At 38.5% G+C, this 18,079-nt stretch overlaps 1 protein-coding gene across 2 annotated transcripts in view; it reads right to left on the bottom strand.

Moving 5' to 3' along the window:
• The window catches only part of LOC126262826 (WD repeat-containing protein 89), a 265,014-nt gene extending 250,595 nt beyond the window's left edge, over window positions 1-14,419 (bottom strand). Inside the window, exons 1-2 of one of the 2 annotated variants that reach the window (XM_049959675.1) lie at window positions 14,272-14,419; window positions 9,610-9,757 (exon numbers count right to left, since the gene is read on the bottom strand). In XM_049959675.1, the coding sequence (XP_049815632.1) occupies window positions 9,610-9,755 (146 nt within the window). In that variant the 5' untranslated portion in view covers window positions 9,756-9,757; window positions 14,272-14,419. The remainder of the gene's footprint in view (window positions 1-9,609; window positions 9,758-14,271) is intronic. The other variant, XM_049959676.1, reaches the window with a different exon arrangement.
• Window positions 14,420-18,079: the final 3,660 nt, after the last annotated feature.

Below are 18,079 nucleotides of genomic sequence, written 5' to 3'. Positions count from 1 at the left end.
AAATCATGTCCAAATCCAGGAGCATGGTTGTCAATAGAATACAACACTTATTGCTGAAATCACATTTATTATGAACACCAATGGACAGCAAGAACAGAACTGACCTCCTGGATGTATATTGCCGCTACACACACAAACTTCGAATATTCCAAAATGCTGGTATTTATACATTTACTGAATATTCCAGAATATACAGATATTACAAATGTAACATATTTAAAGAATCTTCCAGAATTGATAAATGCTACATAACACACAAATGATGGTGGTCAGGTTTGAATTTGTGACTTGCACCACACCAGCTAGCGATGCTAACCACTGCACAACACTGCATTCACCACAGATCACAGCAATGTTCTCTCTCCTGGAGTAACAGCAACCTAGTGTTTCAGGAGTTCTCACTGGAGCTGACTACAACCACCATGGATCTAGATCTTGTAACTGGTCCTCTGTAAGGTGGCACTGGAGGATCCTCACACTCTGATAATCTTGTCACATACTTTTCACTATGATGAGCATTCTAGGTAGCACTTTCAATTACAGCTTCATGATCGTCAACTAGGTCTTCAGCATCATTGACCTTCCCATCATCAATGTGTACCTTTGGACTTTAGTAAGACTCATTTAGAGGACATTAGTGATGACTCCGTGATTTTGTCTTCTTGTTGAAAGGTAAGATCTTGGAATTTGTGTGTGTCATGTGGAAAGCAACGAAGGATACAATACGGCCCAAAGTAGCACTCAGAAGCTTTTACAACAGTCCCACTTTCTGCACAAATAATCCATGTTTCACATGGCCATTCTGAGTATCAGCTGGTTGAAATGGAAACAGCACATACTTTGTCGCTCCACCCTTACAACTGTGTTAGAATGAACAGTGTCTAATGTCTTGCATCACTGTGTTGTATTCAAATATCACCTGGGCAGTATCCTAGTTTCTCTGTACATCATCAATGTATGCCATGAGCACATTTGCCAGTGTCTTATTTAAGTGAATTGAGGCCATTCATCTGTGGATGGTAGGCAGTTGTCAATCTGTGGGTGATATCACAACATGAAATTACCTCTGATACTGGTCTCAATTGAAAAGCTTTTACAAGTTCAGAGAGCATCACATAAAGTGCTCCACACTTTTACATTATGTTTTCTACACATAACGTTGCAAGGGCTTCAGCAGTTAGCACAGTTTTGGTGACAACAGGTAGTCAGTGTGGACTATTATCCAGTGATTCTCATTTGTCAATTTTGAGAATCTGTCCAAGAGATTGATTCCAGTTCAGTGGAGTGACGCTGCTGCACATGGATTAGTACAAGATGCCCCAAGGTAATTACGGCACCTGCTTCCATTGTTGAAATTCCTTACTATTGTGTCTAATGGATCGACAGAGATTCGGCCAGAGTTGGACGGTAACTACATCTGATTCTGTCTAGAGTGTTCACGAATCACAGGTGACTGGACGTTGGAGTTTTGTGGAAATATCTCAGGACAGCTGGCTGTAAATGAGCTAGGATGATGAGCAACCATTTCCACACCATCAGATCATAGCTCCTCTTATACAATGCTCCAGTATTTAATTGGAATTCTTTGCTGGTCAGTTCCTTCTTCTTCACGGCTTTATAGTTTTCAGCAGCTCTTCCCTGTGTTCAGCAGTGATGTCATTTAGTGTGGCAACGACTGAGATTTCATCCTCACTGGTGTTTTGCTAAAGGATTCCTTGAAAGGCCAAGACATCCTTGTGTTTATGACCACTTCTGTAAACCACTGTGATGTTGTACTCCTGAAGTCTCCGTGCCTATCTTACCAGCTGACCCGACGGATCCTTCAGGCTAGTCAGCCAACAGAGAGGAAGGTGATCCATTACATCAGTGAATGGTTTGCCAAATAAATATGGCCAGAACTTTTTTTGTTGATGGCCCAAGTAAATACAAGGCACTCTTTCTTTATTGTACAGTAGTCTCTCTTGAAATAGCAGAGTACTCTGGAAGTACAAGGCTATCATCTATTAAGCACTTCCCTGAATTTGCACTAGAACTGTCGCTACCTCATAATTACTAGCATCAGAGTGAATTTGTATATCAAAATTCTCATCATGTGATTCTAGGACTGGAGAAGATGTTACCGCCTTCTTACGGACAAGGAAAGATCTTTCTTGCACCTCATTCCAGGAAAATTTGGTGTCTCCCTGCAACAATTCTTGCAAGGGATGTGCATTGGTATGGAAGTCCTTTAAGCATCACTGATACTACAAGCATATTCTGAGAAAACTTCTCACATTAAACATGTGCTCAGGACAGACTCATCACCATTCATTAAATGCCCCAAGGCTTTTAATTCTTGGGTTGTGAAAAAACATTTTTTTTAGATTCAGATGGGTGCTTGTATTCTGAATACACTTCAACATGGTTGTCAGAGAGTTTAGACATTCATCAAATGTGTTTGAAAAAAAAAAAAAAAGACAATGTTATCCACATAGCAAATACACATCGTCCGCTTTAGGTGTTGAAGCAGGTTGTCCATCATATGTTTGAGGCTGACTGGTGCATTAAATGGTCCACAAGGCACAATTTCAAACTCATAGAGACCGTCAGGAGTTATGAAGGCAGTATTTCCCATGTGAGCGTTGTTATTCTGGATTTACTAGTAGCCTGTCTACATCTCTGTAGCTGAGAAATATTTTGCTGCTTTCCAGCTGCCTAAGGTCTCACTGATGGCAATGAATACACATCTTTTATCATGATCATTTTCAGTTTTCAATAGTCAAGGCAGAAACACATTGCGCCACCCGTCGTGTTCACAAGGATTACAGGAGAGGCACAGGACTCTCTGAAGGTTCAATGATATCATCTTTCAGCTTCTTATTTACTTCCTCCTGGACTATCCATCATTCAGCTAACAACATTCTATACACGAGCTGGCTAATTGGTGGATGCTCCCCAGTGTTTTACCATAGGCCACTTCTTGTCTTTTCTCCACTCTGGATCTGAAAGCAAGCAAAAATTGGCACTTAAAAGGTTTTCACTCACCAACATTTTTCCTTGGTCAGAGCACATACCTTTGGATATGAGTTGTGGTTGCTCGAGGCAATTAGAGATCCAAAGTTCTCCTTAACCACCTACAATGCTTATGATCATCACTGGCATGTATATTTCTTTTGTGAGCCTGAGTAGCTTTTTGTAATCGAAAAAAGCTTCACAGTTTAACAGATCATCTAAAATCATGTCTGGAACACATCTCGTTGATGGTTACAAGATATCAATGTCTTTAATGGCAAAGAACAGCCCAGACAGAACTTTGTTATTTGTGCTATGTCAATCTGGTGCTCTCATCTGTTTTAGGACCATTTGTGATGCCTGCAAGACTTTCCTCCAAGAATAACATCATGACTATATTCTGTTAAAATAAGATATTCAAAGGGCTGTGATCTGTCACTGTTAAGTTATTCTTGCAATACATGTTCCTGTTGGCTGTATGTCTTTCCCTATTATGATTTTTGTCACAATTGCTTTTGTACCAAGGAACAAGTCTTCTTTAGCTGGCAACAATTAGCATTCCATACTACAATAAAAAAGCTACACCCCCCCCCCCCCCCCCCTCACACAGAGTCAGTTAGCTCCCAGACAGGTTGGTCACTGAAGAGATTTTCCTCTCACCTTAGTAACTGTCATCCATGGAGGACTTTCACCTGTGGCAGCCTCTACTTCACAGATGGTCTCCTCATTTATCTTTCCTGAATTCCAGCTGGATGGTACAGCTATACAGGAATGAGGAATGGCTATGGCATGTTAGGAAGTACCCTCATCCAGTATATAGTGATGAGCTTCATCTCGAAGTCAACACTAATCATCTGCATTTACTGGTGGGAATAGGACTGTTGTGATGGTCGAAGTCTTGGAGCACAATAGTCTTCTTTGTCTGTGGTAGTGCTTTCGACTATAGTTTACTATCTACCTGAACCCCTAGAAATTTGAACTGTTCAGTTTCACTAATCATACGCCCATTCTGTGAAATTTAAACATCAGGTTTTGTTGAATTGAGTGTTAGAAACTGTAAAAACTGAGTCCTACTGTGATTTAGTGATAGTTTATTTTCTACAAGCCATGAAATTATGTCATGAACTGTTCTATTTGAAACTGGGCCAATGTTGCACACAACATCCTTTACTAACAAGCTAGTGTCACCAGCAAACAGAAATATTTTAGAGTTACCCGTAATACCAGACGGCATATCATTTACATAAATAAGGAACAGGAGTGGCCCCAACACTGATACCTGGGGCACCCCCCACTTGACTGTACGCCACTCAGATCCCACCTCACAGCCATTCTCAACATTGTGAATAATGACCTTTTGCTGTCTGTTGCTAAAGTAAGAGGTGAACCAGTTGTGAGCTACTCCCTGTATTCCATAATGGTCCAACTTCTCGAGCAATATTTTGTAATCAACACAATCAAATGCCTTAGTTAAATAAAAAAATACGCATAGTGTTCGAAACCTTTTGTTTAACCCATCCAGTACCTCACAGAGAATAGAGAATATAGCATTTTCAGTTGTTAAATGGCTTCTAAAGCCAAAATGTATATTTGATGGCAAATCATGTGATAAAAAATGATCAATTTTCCTTGCATACACAACCTTTTCAATAACTTTAGTAAACACTGATGGCATAGAATAGGTCTAAAATTGGCTTTACTACTGAGTACTTTAATCATTCAGGAAACTGATCCATCCTAAAGGAAAAATTACAAATATGGCTAAATACAGGGCTAACATGTGCAGCACAGTACTTTAATATTCTGCTAGACACTCCATCATATCCATGAGAGTCCTTAGTCTTCAGTGATTTAATTATTGACTCAATCTCCCCCTTGTCCGTATCACAGACATCAATCTCAGAAAGGCATTTGCCAAGAAAGTTATATGATTCCCTGTAGAAACTAAATTTTTATTTAATTCACCAGCAATTCTCATCATTTATGATGGATGTTTGTTTACTCTACCAAATTACTATACACGTGTAACCCCACCCCTGATTCTTTAAAGAATAAACTCCCATGAATAAAACATTATCAAACACAGGATGTGTGTAGTTGGGATAATTTGCGCTTCATTTTAAGAAAACTGGTTTTTAATGCTTCCCAATGCTTATGACATCATATCTCCTGAAATACATGTCATACAGTGATATAATTGGATACTGTCTGGAAAATGTGTTACAAGTAGAGGTAGCAGTAAAGAAAAACTAAATTAAAATGGTATGTCTGATGTTGAAGTTTCGCTGCATGAACAATAAAAAATATAGTAAGTGCTAAACTATTTCAAAAATGTGGTATGTGATAAACTACTTTCCTTTCACAAATTTGTGGATGGCAGGGTATGGAAGAGTGGGGGTGGGGACTGTCATCATCATCATCATCATCATTTAAGACTGATTATGCCTTTCAGCGTTCAGTCTGGAGCATAGCCCCCCTTATACAGTTCCTCCATGATCCCCTATTCAGTGCTAACATTGGTGCCTCTTCTGATGTTAAACCTATTACTTCAAAATCATTCCTAACCGAATCCAGGTACCTTCTCCTCGGTCTGCCCCGACTCCTCCTACCCTCTACTGCTGAATCCATGAGTCTCTTGGGTAACCTTGCTTCTCCCATGCGTGTAACATGACCCCACCATCTAAGCCTGTTCGCCCTGACTGCTACATCTATAGAGTTCATTCCCAGTTTTTCTTTGATTTCCTCATTATGGACACCCTCCTGCCATTGTTCCCATCTACTAGTACCTGCAATCATCCTAGCTACTTTCATATCCGTAACCTCAACCTTGTTGATAAGGTAACCTGAATCCACCCAGCTTTCGCTCCCATACAACAAAGTTGGTCGAAAGATTGAACGGTGCACAGATAACTTAGTCTTGGTACTGACTTCCTTCTTGCAGAAGAGAGTAGATCGTAGCTGACCGCTCACTGCGTTAGCTTTGCTACACCTCGCTTCCAGTTCTTTCACTATGTTGCCATCCTGTGAGAATATGCATCCTAAGTACTTGAAACCGTCCACCTGTTCTAACTTTGTTCCTCCTATTTGGCACTCAATCCGTTTATATTTCTTTCCCACTGACATTACTTTCGTTTTGGAGATGCTAATCTTCATACCATAGTCCTTACATTTCTGATCTAGCTCTGAAATATTACTTTGCAAACTTTCAATCGAATCTGCCATCACAACTAAGTCATCCGCATATGCAAGACTGCTTATTTTGTGTTCACATATCTTAATCTCACCCAGCCAGTCTATTGTTTTCAACATATGATCCATAAATAATATGAACAACAGTGGAGACAGGTTGCAGCCTTGTCTTACCCCTGAAACTACTCTGAACCATGAACTCAATTTACCGTCAACTCTAACTGCTGCCTGACTATCCATGTAAAGACCTTTAATTGCTTGCAAAAGTTTGCCTCCTATTCCATAATCTTGTAGAACAGACAATAACTTCCTCCTAGGAACCCGGTCATATGCCTTTTCTAGATCTATAAAGCATAGATACAATTCCCTGTTCCACTCATAACACTTCTCCATTATTTGCCGTAAGCTAAAGATCTGGTCCTGACAACCTCTAAGAGGCCTAAACCCACACTGATTTTCGTCCAATTGGTCCTCAACTAATACTCGCACTTTCCTTTCAACAATACCTGAGAATATTTTACCCACAACGCTGATTAAAGAGATACCTCTATAGTTGTTACAATCTTTTCTGTTTCCATGTTTAAAGATTGGTGTGATTACTGCTTTTGTCCAGTCTGATGGAACCTGTCCCGACTCCCAGGCCATTTCAATTATCCTGTGTAGCCATTTAAGACCTGACATTCCACTGTATTTGATGAGTTCCGACTTAATTTCATCCACCCCAGCCGCTTTATTGCACTGCAATCTATTGACCATTTTTTCCACTTCCTCAAATGTGATCCTATTTCCATCATCATTCCTATCCCATTATACCTCGAAATCTGAAACATTACTGATCGCATTTTCACCTACAGTGAGCAACTCTTCAAAATATTCCCTCCACCTGCCCAAGGCATCCACAGGATTCACCAGCAGTTTTCCTGACCTGTCCAAAATACTTGTCATTTCGTTCTTACCTCCCTTTCGAAGACTGCTAATTACACTCCAGAATGGTTTTCCAGCAGCTTGACCCATAGTCTCCAACCTGTTTCCAAAGTCTTCCCACGATTTTTTCTTGGATGCTGCAATTATCTGCTTGGCTTTGTTTCTTTCTTCAACATAACTTTCTCTGTCTACCTGGGTTCTGGTTTGTAGCCATTTTTGATACGCCTTCTTTTTCCTTTTACAGGCTGCCTTGACTGTATCATTCCACCAAGCTGTTTGCTTCATCCTACTTTTACACACTACTGTTCCAAGACATTCTTTAGCCACTTCTAGTACTGTGTCCCTGTACCTTGTCCATTCCTTTTCCAATGACTGTAATTGACTACATTCAACTAACTGGTACCTTTCTGAGATCGCTGTTATGTACTTGTGCCTGATTTCCTTATCCTGAAGTTTCTCCACTCTTATCCTCCTACATATGGACCTGACCTCCTGCACTTTCGGCCTCAGAATCCCAATTTCACTGCAGATTAAATAATGATCAGTGTCATCAAAGAATCCCCTGAATACACGTGTGTCCCTCACAGCCTTCCTGAATTCCTGATCTGTTATTATATAGTCAATGACAGATCTGGCTCCCCTGCCTTCCCAAGTATACCGGTGAATATTCTTATGTTTAAAAAAGGAGTTTGTGATTACTAAGCCCATACTGGCACAGAAATCCAAGAGTTGTTTCCCGTTCCTGTTGGCCTCCATATCCTCTCCAAATTTACCCATAACCTTTTCATACCCTTCTGTTCGATTTCCAATCCTGGCGTTAAAATCACCCATGAGCAGAACACTGTCCTTGTCCTTTACTCTAACAACTACATCACTGAGTGCCTCATAAAAGTGACTGTCAGTGAGAAAAAATTTCAGAAAGGTTTGAAATTGTGAGTTCAAGGTAGTCACTTATGACACAAAAGCTGTGGCTCATTAGTTCATCTTCATCCTTATAATAGCATACAAATGGATGAACTGTGGCCTTTTTGTTTACCCAGTGGTGCCCTTGTACTTCATCTTGAACAACAAAGGAATAATTTTCTGAAAAGCCAACAAGAACTAAGCATTCATCAGCTGCCAAGGTTTGCTTTTTTGTCTTTCAAAAATTTACTTTGAGCTATTGCAAAAAAAATTATGCATTTTCAGATTTTCAAAGTTAAACACCAACACTTCAAAAAACTCTTCTCGTGATTTTATGACTGTCACCATTTCAGTTCTGTCTTGTGTCACCCATCGTTTGTATTTTATACTGTCAGACATCAAATTGTCTTCTTCAGATTCTTCAAACATGTCAAATAAGGCTTGTTTGCCTGGACAATCTTCACATTTTCCCTTGATCATACAATCGACAAATAATCGTTAGCTAGTTAATGTGGTGTGTTACATTACGCAATTGGTATACTTTATTTGATTAGCCTACCAGATATCGCAGGTGTTGAAAAATGTATTTTTGACTCATATTTGTAATCTTTTTTCCATAACTTCCAATTGAATCTCAAAGTTGAAATTTATACTGAAGTTTGATATCATAAAGGTCTATGAACTGTGAAATTTTCAGATTTTTATCTGGTCCCCCAACAAAGATATTGCAGGCCACAAATGGTAAAATTAAAAAAAAAATCCATTTTTTAAAACAGTGTATTTTTTTTAAGTGTAAGCTGTTCACCATTGACACTCTATGAAAAGTAACTACACCATATACAGTGTAATAGTAGGAAAAATATTAAAGCTGAGATATTAATCTTTCTTTGTAAAACTACTGTTCAAAAATTGAGTTTTTTTTAATTTGCGGCTGGTAACTTTGAACTATTCAAATATATTAAAGAACACATTCAGCTAAGTGACAATGATGTTCATTTGTAGCCCAGAGTATGTTGAACTAAATGTATTTTATCTGAGAGGCTTAGGACAATCCACTACTGAATAATTGTAAAAAATGTAGACGCTACATAATCTCATATGCCCCAAATCAAGATGGCGTTTATCAAATGCTGTTTTCTCCAACCATCCAATTCATCATTAGTAATGTTCCCTTCCCACCATTCAAAGTGCCAAAAGTTAATAACTGCAACCTGTGTGAACAGTTACCAATTGCAGTATGCAACAGAAAAACTGCCAACACTGAAAATGCCATTTTACTTACAATGACTTGAATATCTAAGATAAAAACACGGAACAAACCTCAAAATCATAAAGGTAGCTACGTACATACCACAGGTCACAGGTAGAACGACAGTGGTACCAGACCAATAATTATTAATCTGACAAAAGACTTCTCCCATGACTCGTCTCCCTGTCTTCCACACAAATTGCTGACAAATTCTAAGTAAGCCTACTAGGTAGTACTAGGTAGATTATGAGCAGGGTACTATAATTAAAGCCCTTAAAATGCAATAAGGGTTGCACACTTGCGGTATAAATGTGGTTTTCATTAAGCTAAGAATAAGATAGTAATAAACATACCTTTGGCCACAAATATGGAGAATACACTTCTGTTCCAAGGAAACAGCAACTTCATCAAGTAGCTTATAGGAATTTGTCACTACATTATCATCAGTGTTCATGGGGTTCTCAGTTCCTTCCCTTCCCTCCACTTTCATTCCAGTCATACCTATTAATAAAATATACATATTTCAATGCACATCTAATCAATTCAGTGTCAATTCAACATTTTTAATTGTTACACTGCAATCATATCATGATCATTTAAGGAAATGTACAATTCTCCACATATTTTTGTAATTTCATAATTTAATATAATATTTTCAGAAGTCTTCTGTAAGAGAAATTATACAATTGTCAGATTATCAGAACTACTAACAATCCTAAAAACTGATAACATCATAAGATTGCCATCCACAACCTAACTTTTGGATTTGATTACATAAAATTACTTGTTTTAGTTCTTTGTGAAGAAAACATATGCTGCAAGTAATGCTCAGTGATTTGAACATTTTATAATTGGAAAATCTGAAATTATAAATGACTTCCCAAGAGATTTGATCTTACACCACCCAACCATACTGTGTAGGTCAATGAGCTCTCATTTTGTTTAAGGTGAGAGACTTGGTTTTTTTTCTGATAATACAAGAATTACTACAGTACATATACGATAAAATAGCTACAGAAACACATATGCATAAGCAGAGTTCAGAAGGCTCTCACTAGAAAATCATGTGTTTCTGATATAGTAGAAAGGAGCAGCACAAATTTCCTACTTTTAAGTAGCACTCCTGGGAGAGGTTAGCAGCTGCAGGAAAATTTAGGTAAAAATTACTACAGTCTCTGTCAGATGATACAATATAAATAGAATTTCCAATACAAATAGAACTTCCAAAACATTTGACACAGTATCGCACCAATGCATATTATTAAAAGTACAGTTTGTGTGGGGTATTAAGCAAAATATGTGACGAATGAAGACTTGTTTTAGTAGGGAGGACGCAACATGATACACGTACTCCACAAGCAACCATACAGCACATGGCATAGGGTACCCTGTACCACTACTTAGTCATTTTCTTTCCTGTTCGACTCACAAACAGAGCAAGAGAAAAATGACTGTCTATATGCCTCAATACGAGCCCTAATTTCTCATATCTTATCTTTGTGGTTATTTAACAAAATGTATGCTGGTGACAGTAGGATCGTTCTGCAGTCAGCTTTAAATGCCGGTTCCGTAAATTTTCTCAGTGTGCCTCCAAAACAATGTCGCTTTCCCACCTGGCATTCCCATTTGAGTTCCCAAACCATTTCCATAACACTTGTGTGTTGTTCCAACCTAGTAAAATATCAATGAGTCACAGTTGGAATTGGTCAACTCATACAAATATTTGGGTGTAAAAATTTGTAAGGATATGAAATGGAATAATGATAAGAAAGTGGCAAACTTCAGTTTATTGGTATAATTTGGGAAACACAATCAGTCCACAAAAGAGACTGTTTACAAATCAATGATGCAACCCATCCAAATTTTGCTTGAGTGTGTGGGACCTGCACCAAATAGGATTAACAGAAGGTATTGGACATGTACAGAGAAGGGCCAGTATGAATGGTAACATCCACAGGACAGTGTCATAGAGATGCTGGAGAAACGCAATTGACAGATACCTGAAGATAGCTGCAAACTACCCTGAAAAAGCGATTGATTACATATATAACTTAACATAAAACTCAACTCGCATAAGCACTCTTTGATTAACATCATTGGTATGTTATTGTAACTGCTAAAATACTTAGAATTTGACTATTTTGTGATGGATGCCACTTCTTTGGGAGATGTGAGTGTCATTTCCATTTTACTGAAGTTAATTGTAAAGGCTGGTCCCAGATACTCCATTGCACTGTTTACTGAACCTGATAACCCCAAGCTGTCAGTAACAGAAATAAAGTACTTGTTTAAGAGGTTTGCAACACCACATGCACCAATGTCTCATTTACTTTTAGTAATACCTGTATATCTCTGTTTCCAACCAAAAATCAATACACATTATCAACACTAGAAATAAGAACAATCTACATAATGACCTAAAATCACTTACCTTGGTCCAAATAGGGGTCTAATATTCAGGAATACACATTTTCATTAAATTGCCAGCGACAATTAAAAACTTGGTTTCATATAAATCACAGTTTCAACAGAGTTTGAAAGACTTTTTGACAGGCAACTCCTACTCTAGAGATCTCAAGGGCCAAAACTAACAATACGGTGTGGCACCGCGGGCTGCAGATTTCCAGATCTTTTTATTAACTGGTAAACCATGTAAATGGTGTGTTATGAACCTCCAACAGACTAGCTATAGAAAAGAAGCGAGAGGTCTACCACTGACTTTCTAGCACTTATCGTTAAAGTCAATACCATTCGGACCACTATCAAACTGTGGCCCGTGGGCCGCATGCAGCCCGGATCATGTTTTCATGTGGCCCGCAACCCTTCTCAGCTCTTTTAGTGCTATCTGTTCCTCTTCCTTTCTGGCCCCATCTGTCTCTGTCTTTACTATATCCCATACAGTTTTTTACTTTGTTGCCTGATGTAATTATCTTTTTCTCATAATAAAACTGCTTTGATTTCTGGATTACTGGCTTCAATATTTTGCAGTATTCTTTGCAATATATTATAATGTTAACATCAGTGCTGTTCCTAGATAGTAGGTACAGTCTCCTTTTTGTCCAACATATCTTTATCCCTTGTTTAATCCATGGTTTATTTTTAGACTTCTTTTTGATTTGAGATACCTTTAGGGGAAAACAATTTCCAAAAGAGGAAGTAACTTTATTAATCAATCCTTTGTATTTTCTATTTGAACCAAAAGCATTGTAAACATCTATCCAATTCATGTCTTTGAGCAATCTCCTAAAATTCCCAATTTTTTACTTATTTATTCCCCTCCTGTACTCAGATTTAATAATTTTTTTCATCCTGACAAATTGCAACGTTTAACACAAGATGTTGCATGCCATGATTAGATAGCCCATTTACTATTGGTTTTGTGATATTACCTTTTTTACTAGGTATGTCTACAAACATATTATCAACAGCAGTCTCAGAGCATTTACATACTCTAGGTGCAAAGTTTACAGTAGGAATTATATTGAATGACAGTGTCACTGAGTGCATTAATTCTTCACTGGCAGAGCTTTTCAATAAATCCACATTAAAATCACCAGCAGCCACTCTTTTCTTTTTATTTATTTATTTTTACTGTGAGATGGGACAACGGAGCTTCCAGATTTTTTTATGAAGATGTTAAACTTTCCTGAAGGTGCTCTGTAAGTACTTACTATTATAAAGGACTTGTTATGAAATACTACTTCTGTTGCACAAGCTTCTAAGTGGTGACTGAGCAAAGTTTATTAATGTCAATATTCTTTAAACAAAAAGTTTCCAACAATGCCAAATCCTGCTTTCTCCATATTTTCTCTACAGAAGAAAGAAGTTAACTTGAATACTGTAACACTACTTAACTACAAAACTTTCGTCTTCTTCACAACTTTTTTTGACTTCTTGTTTCTCAAACACTTTTTGAGAGTTTGTTGTGTCCTGTCTACTACTGCAACTACTTGTGGTTCATCAGTTTCCAACTGTGGAAACAGATCAAACCTGATTTCCACAGTGATGACACTGTCCGATTCCTGTTTCTTCCATACACTGTTGTCACTTCACACTTCTCTATTCCCTACTCTCCCCTTAACCTTTCCAGATCTTCCTTTGTTTCATGTGGTACTGCCCGAAGGGCAGCAATCTTCTCCTCCCGCACAACTATCTTCCTGTCTCTACAGCAAATCCTACACAACCAATGTGACACGTTTATTTCCACAATTCCCATGCCGCTACAGCCACCGACATGAAACAAACTGCGACAACCCGTACACCACATCCCGGAATTAACAGTCCTACGGCAAGTCATACAAACTCTCATGGCATACAAAATTTTAGCTTTAGTGTAAGTTAACAACAAATATAACTTCTTAGGGTACTCAATTAATGTATTAAATTTATTAGAAAGTTTAGGTCTAACGTTCGGATACTAATTCAAAACTTTAGGAGAAATAGAAACGATTAAACCTTTATTGTTTATGTGACGAAACAAAAGTAAACAAAGATCTGAGCCTACACAAAATAAACTTTCACTTGTTGTGAATCTTCAGGTGTGCGGCCGCAAGAATTCTTCTTCTCCTTCTTCTTCAGAAGGCTGCACACCCGAAAATTAATGGAACGAACTTTCACTTATTTACGATCTTTTCACTTAGGCTGCTTACTTGAGAATCAAATGGATAGCGTGTAAGAATACACTAACAACACAACCTGTACTTTATTGAAATAATCACGTACTTTACAGAATATGATAACATAAACAAACCTATTCCTAAATTGGCACCTATGACATCTTTTCTTTTTCCGGGAAATACCCCAAAAAATGTGAAAATTTCAATTGATAGCTTACAACAGATGTTAATTTATTTACTTATGACATAATATTGTCTTAATTAATAGTTGTTATTCAATTAATTAATTAAACACGGGACCTCTAAATGTACACAATACCAATAAACGCTGCCCCAAAATTATAATGCCTTTTCATAATTACTTATCTACTATTTAGATTAGTAAATACGTTTACGTACTTTCATAATATGCACCTTTATTGCGTCCAGATGAAAGTAAAAGAAGTTATGTTTTCACCACGTGAACTTCGTAAACATAAATACAACACAAACTGAAGTTCGTCAAAGATATTCGTTCTACGAAAATCCCAGTGATCTCAATACTAAATTTTAATTGAGCTCACTGGAAAATCCAGACCAACGAGGTTAAAGGCCCGTCCACACGCTACGATCTGTCTGCGCAAATGTCTGCGCACATCACATCTGCGCAGACAGATCGTTGCGTGTGGACAGAAGATTTGCACCAACCTGAGGTGTGTGCAAACCTGGAAGTTGGAGTTGGAGGTTTGAGCGAAACCTCTCAAATCTGTGGGTTCAAACCACATCTGCGCAGACAAGTTGGAGCGTGTGGACAGGAGATCGCCGCAAATCTGGCGCGAAACAGCTGTTTGCTCAGTCTAGTGTTTGTATTTAAGTGCATAGGGTATTAAAATGACTGATACTCGTCAGTGTTCTCGAGAGTTTGTAAGTGAATGCATTGAAATATATAGAAACCACCCATGTTTGTGGAAGATTAAAAGGCCCGTCCACACGCAACGATCTGTCTGCACAGACATTGGCGCAGATGTCTGTACATGCAAAAGATCGCTGCAAATGTGGTGTGTTCACACGACACAAACCCCAATCTACTACTCGCCCGCCACCTGTCGGTGTAGAAAAGAAATATCCGTGGCAAGCGACTACGCTCCCCGTAAACGTAAAAAATTTAATTCAGTTATTTTGAAATATAGAAATGGAGGAAGTTCTGTTGTGGTCTGTGTTCGCTACTTGTGTTGCAAAAAACATTCAGACCAACCACAGGAAACAGAGAAGGCGGTCAAAATGGTGTAGACAGTGGTTGCTAAGGCGAAAGCAGTTTTCTCACGTACATTTACTGCGAGGGATGCAGGGCGAACCTGTTTTGTTTTACATTACCTCGTGTTCCATTTCCTGGCACATTGACACTCCAATTTCATCTTCAGTTGTACTCCTGCTTCGTCTTGGCGTTTCTTGATCACTAAGAAATCCAAGCAGATCAAAATACCATAAAATTGGCTGGTATACTTGATCTACTCTTACCCCAGATCTTCTAGATTTCTGAACTTTGGGTAACTCTTTTCGGTAAACAGTTCGCTGACAGACTGAATTTACTTGACTTGCGTTCATGAACTCATCCTTCAGGACAGCGTAAGTAGCTTCACATGTGTTGGGTATTATTTTACTCAACGCTTGTTTCGATATTGCAATTGAAAATTCCAAATCCTTGTAGCTCCTTCCTGCTGCTAGGAATCTTAATGTTACCGCCAGCCGTTCATGAGGAAGAATTGCCCTTCTCATACGAGTATTTTTTCTCATAATACGAAGGGTTACAAGCTTTAAGAGATAATTATAAGTTTCGACATCCATCCGCAAATAATTTCGCCAGTTTGCAACGAATTTTTTTTTTATTACCGTTTCTCTGTTTGCCGAGGCGTCAACTGCCCGCAATTTTTCAATTAGAGCATTGTATGCTGCTGTCTTTTTGTCTCTGGCACTATATTCTTTACTTTTAATCTTCCACAAACATGGGTGGTTTCTATATATTTCAATGAATTCACTTACAAACTCTCGAGAACACTGACGAGTATCAGTCATTTTAATACCCTATGCACTCAAATACAAACACTAGACTGAGCAAACAGCTGTTTCGCGCCAGATTTGCGGCGATCTCCTGTCCACACGCTCCAACTTGTCTGCGCAGATGTGGTTTGAACCCACAGATTTGAGAGGTTTCGCTCAAACCTCCAACTCCAACTTCCAGGTTTGCACACACCTCAGGTTGGTGCAAATCTTCTGTCCACACGCAACGATCTGTCTGCGCAGATGTGATGTGCGCAGACATTAAGAATCTAGCTTCAAAGGGCCCTCACATTTCAGTAATATTGTCTACCCGTCAATATATTGGCTGTCTGAGGGCGTATGGATGCGTTGTAAAAATCAGAAATAATGTCGAGCAGTACTGATGTCCTTCAAAATATTCACAGTATTGTCAATAGAAAATGAACGTGTGAGATCAAGTGTTAACAGTGCTTCACGTATCAGCCAAACGTCGTTCGTGTGCACTGTTGGATTTCAATTCGACTTCGAGCTTTCGAATGACCTACATGTCGCCAGAAATCTTATAGTTAATCCCAATCTCTCGTTGACTGCGACTGCTTCGCTCATTAACGTACCGTCCTTCTCTGTTGTATCCCCTTTGAACATTAGTAACTTGATATAGCGGTACGGTACATGACTCCTCGAAAAAAAAAATGGAACTTTCAGGTGCATGATTCTATTTGTCAGTAAGTTAACATGTGGCCAGTAGCTCTTTTTTTTTTAACCTTTCTCAAACTCATTACCTCTTTTTCGCTATTTTCTGTTGCTTGCAAGCTATAGCTACCGTATTTGCAGCATACGCTTTCTTTTGGGTCTTCTACTCATTAGCCTTGTAAAACTGCGTTGTCAACTGATGATTTTTGTCATTATATAAAAGGTTTGACAAACTATTTTTGTCAACAAATATCGAACGTGGGCAGGGATCTTAACCTCCTTGAACCAGTCGAACCTCATTTATCCAATTATTGCACCACAGATACAACCAGCGGATTTAGTACACTGGGCGACGGATTTCTTTTTGGTAAAGGACAATTCATACTCCGCTCAAACTATCCGTCATGGCACTGTCACGTCTAGGTGTTTACACACTGTCCATTATGTCGCGGCACGTCAGATCAATTCAAGTCACATGATCTCAACTCGCATCGCTGTCCTCAACTGTTCTTCCGCGGGGACTGCGATCGTCACAAAATGATTTTAAACAGTTTTTAAGGCCGGAGTGCACTGTTCTTCCGCGGGAACTGCGATCGTCACAAAATGATTTTAAACAGTTTTTAAGGCCGGAGTGCACATACACAACGCGATGACTTATTTGCATATATTCTGGGGTCCACATTTTCACGAAAATGAAATTTATTGGACTTAAATAGTCCGCAGCTTGCAGGGATAACTTGCCTATTTGAGAGAGCTGACAGAAGTGCAAAACAACACCGAGAAAGTGCGGTGGCCCGAAAAAATGTCATCTCGTGTTACAGAAGAGGAATGTAACACACCATACAAGAAGTTTGTGAAAGAGGAATTCGCACGCTATATTTTGGAAAGTCGACACATCAGTTTTTCCATTTATTACCTTAAATTGCACCTAGAGCTACTTAAAGGAACACTGTCTTCCAGGTTGCCATCACATCTCATGAAAATCTAGTTTGCTTTAAAGTTAACTTTAACTGCTAGCCCAGTGCAAATTTTTATACAGTAGTCATGTTATCGTTAATAACTTTTCCTTCAAGATATATAACCTTTATTTACATGTTGTATTTGGATTTTAATAGTTCAAGTGAAGGAAACAAAAGAAAAATTTGGAGTAGGTATTAAAGTCCATGGAGAAGAAATAAAAACTTTGAGGTTCGCCAATGACATTGTAATTCTGTTAGAGACAGCAAAGGACTTGGAAGAGCAGTTGAACGGAATGGACAGTGTCTTGAAAGGAGGATATAAGATGAACATCAACAAAAGCAAAACAAGGATAATGGAATGGAGTCGAATTAAGTCAGGTGATGCTGAGGGAATTAGATTAGGAAATGAGAAACTTACAGTAGTAAAGGAATTTTGCTATTTGGGGAGCTAAATAACTGATGATGGTCGAAGTAGAGAGGATATAAAATGTAGACTGGCAATGGCAAGGAAAGCATTTCTGAAGAAGATAAATTTGTAA

This window comes from Schistocerca nitens, chromosome 6 (assembly GCF_023898315.1).
Source record: "Schistocerca nitens isolate TAMUIC-IGC-003100 chromosome 6, iqSchNite1.1, whole genome shotgun sequence".
In the NCBI taxonomy this organism is placed as follows: domain Eukaryota; kingdom Metazoa; phylum Arthropoda; class Insecta; order Orthoptera; family Acrididae; genus Schistocerca; species Schistocerca nitens.
The sequence above is the reverse complement of the archived record's forward strand: the minus strand, read 5'-3'. Positions and strand labels throughout refer to the sequence as shown.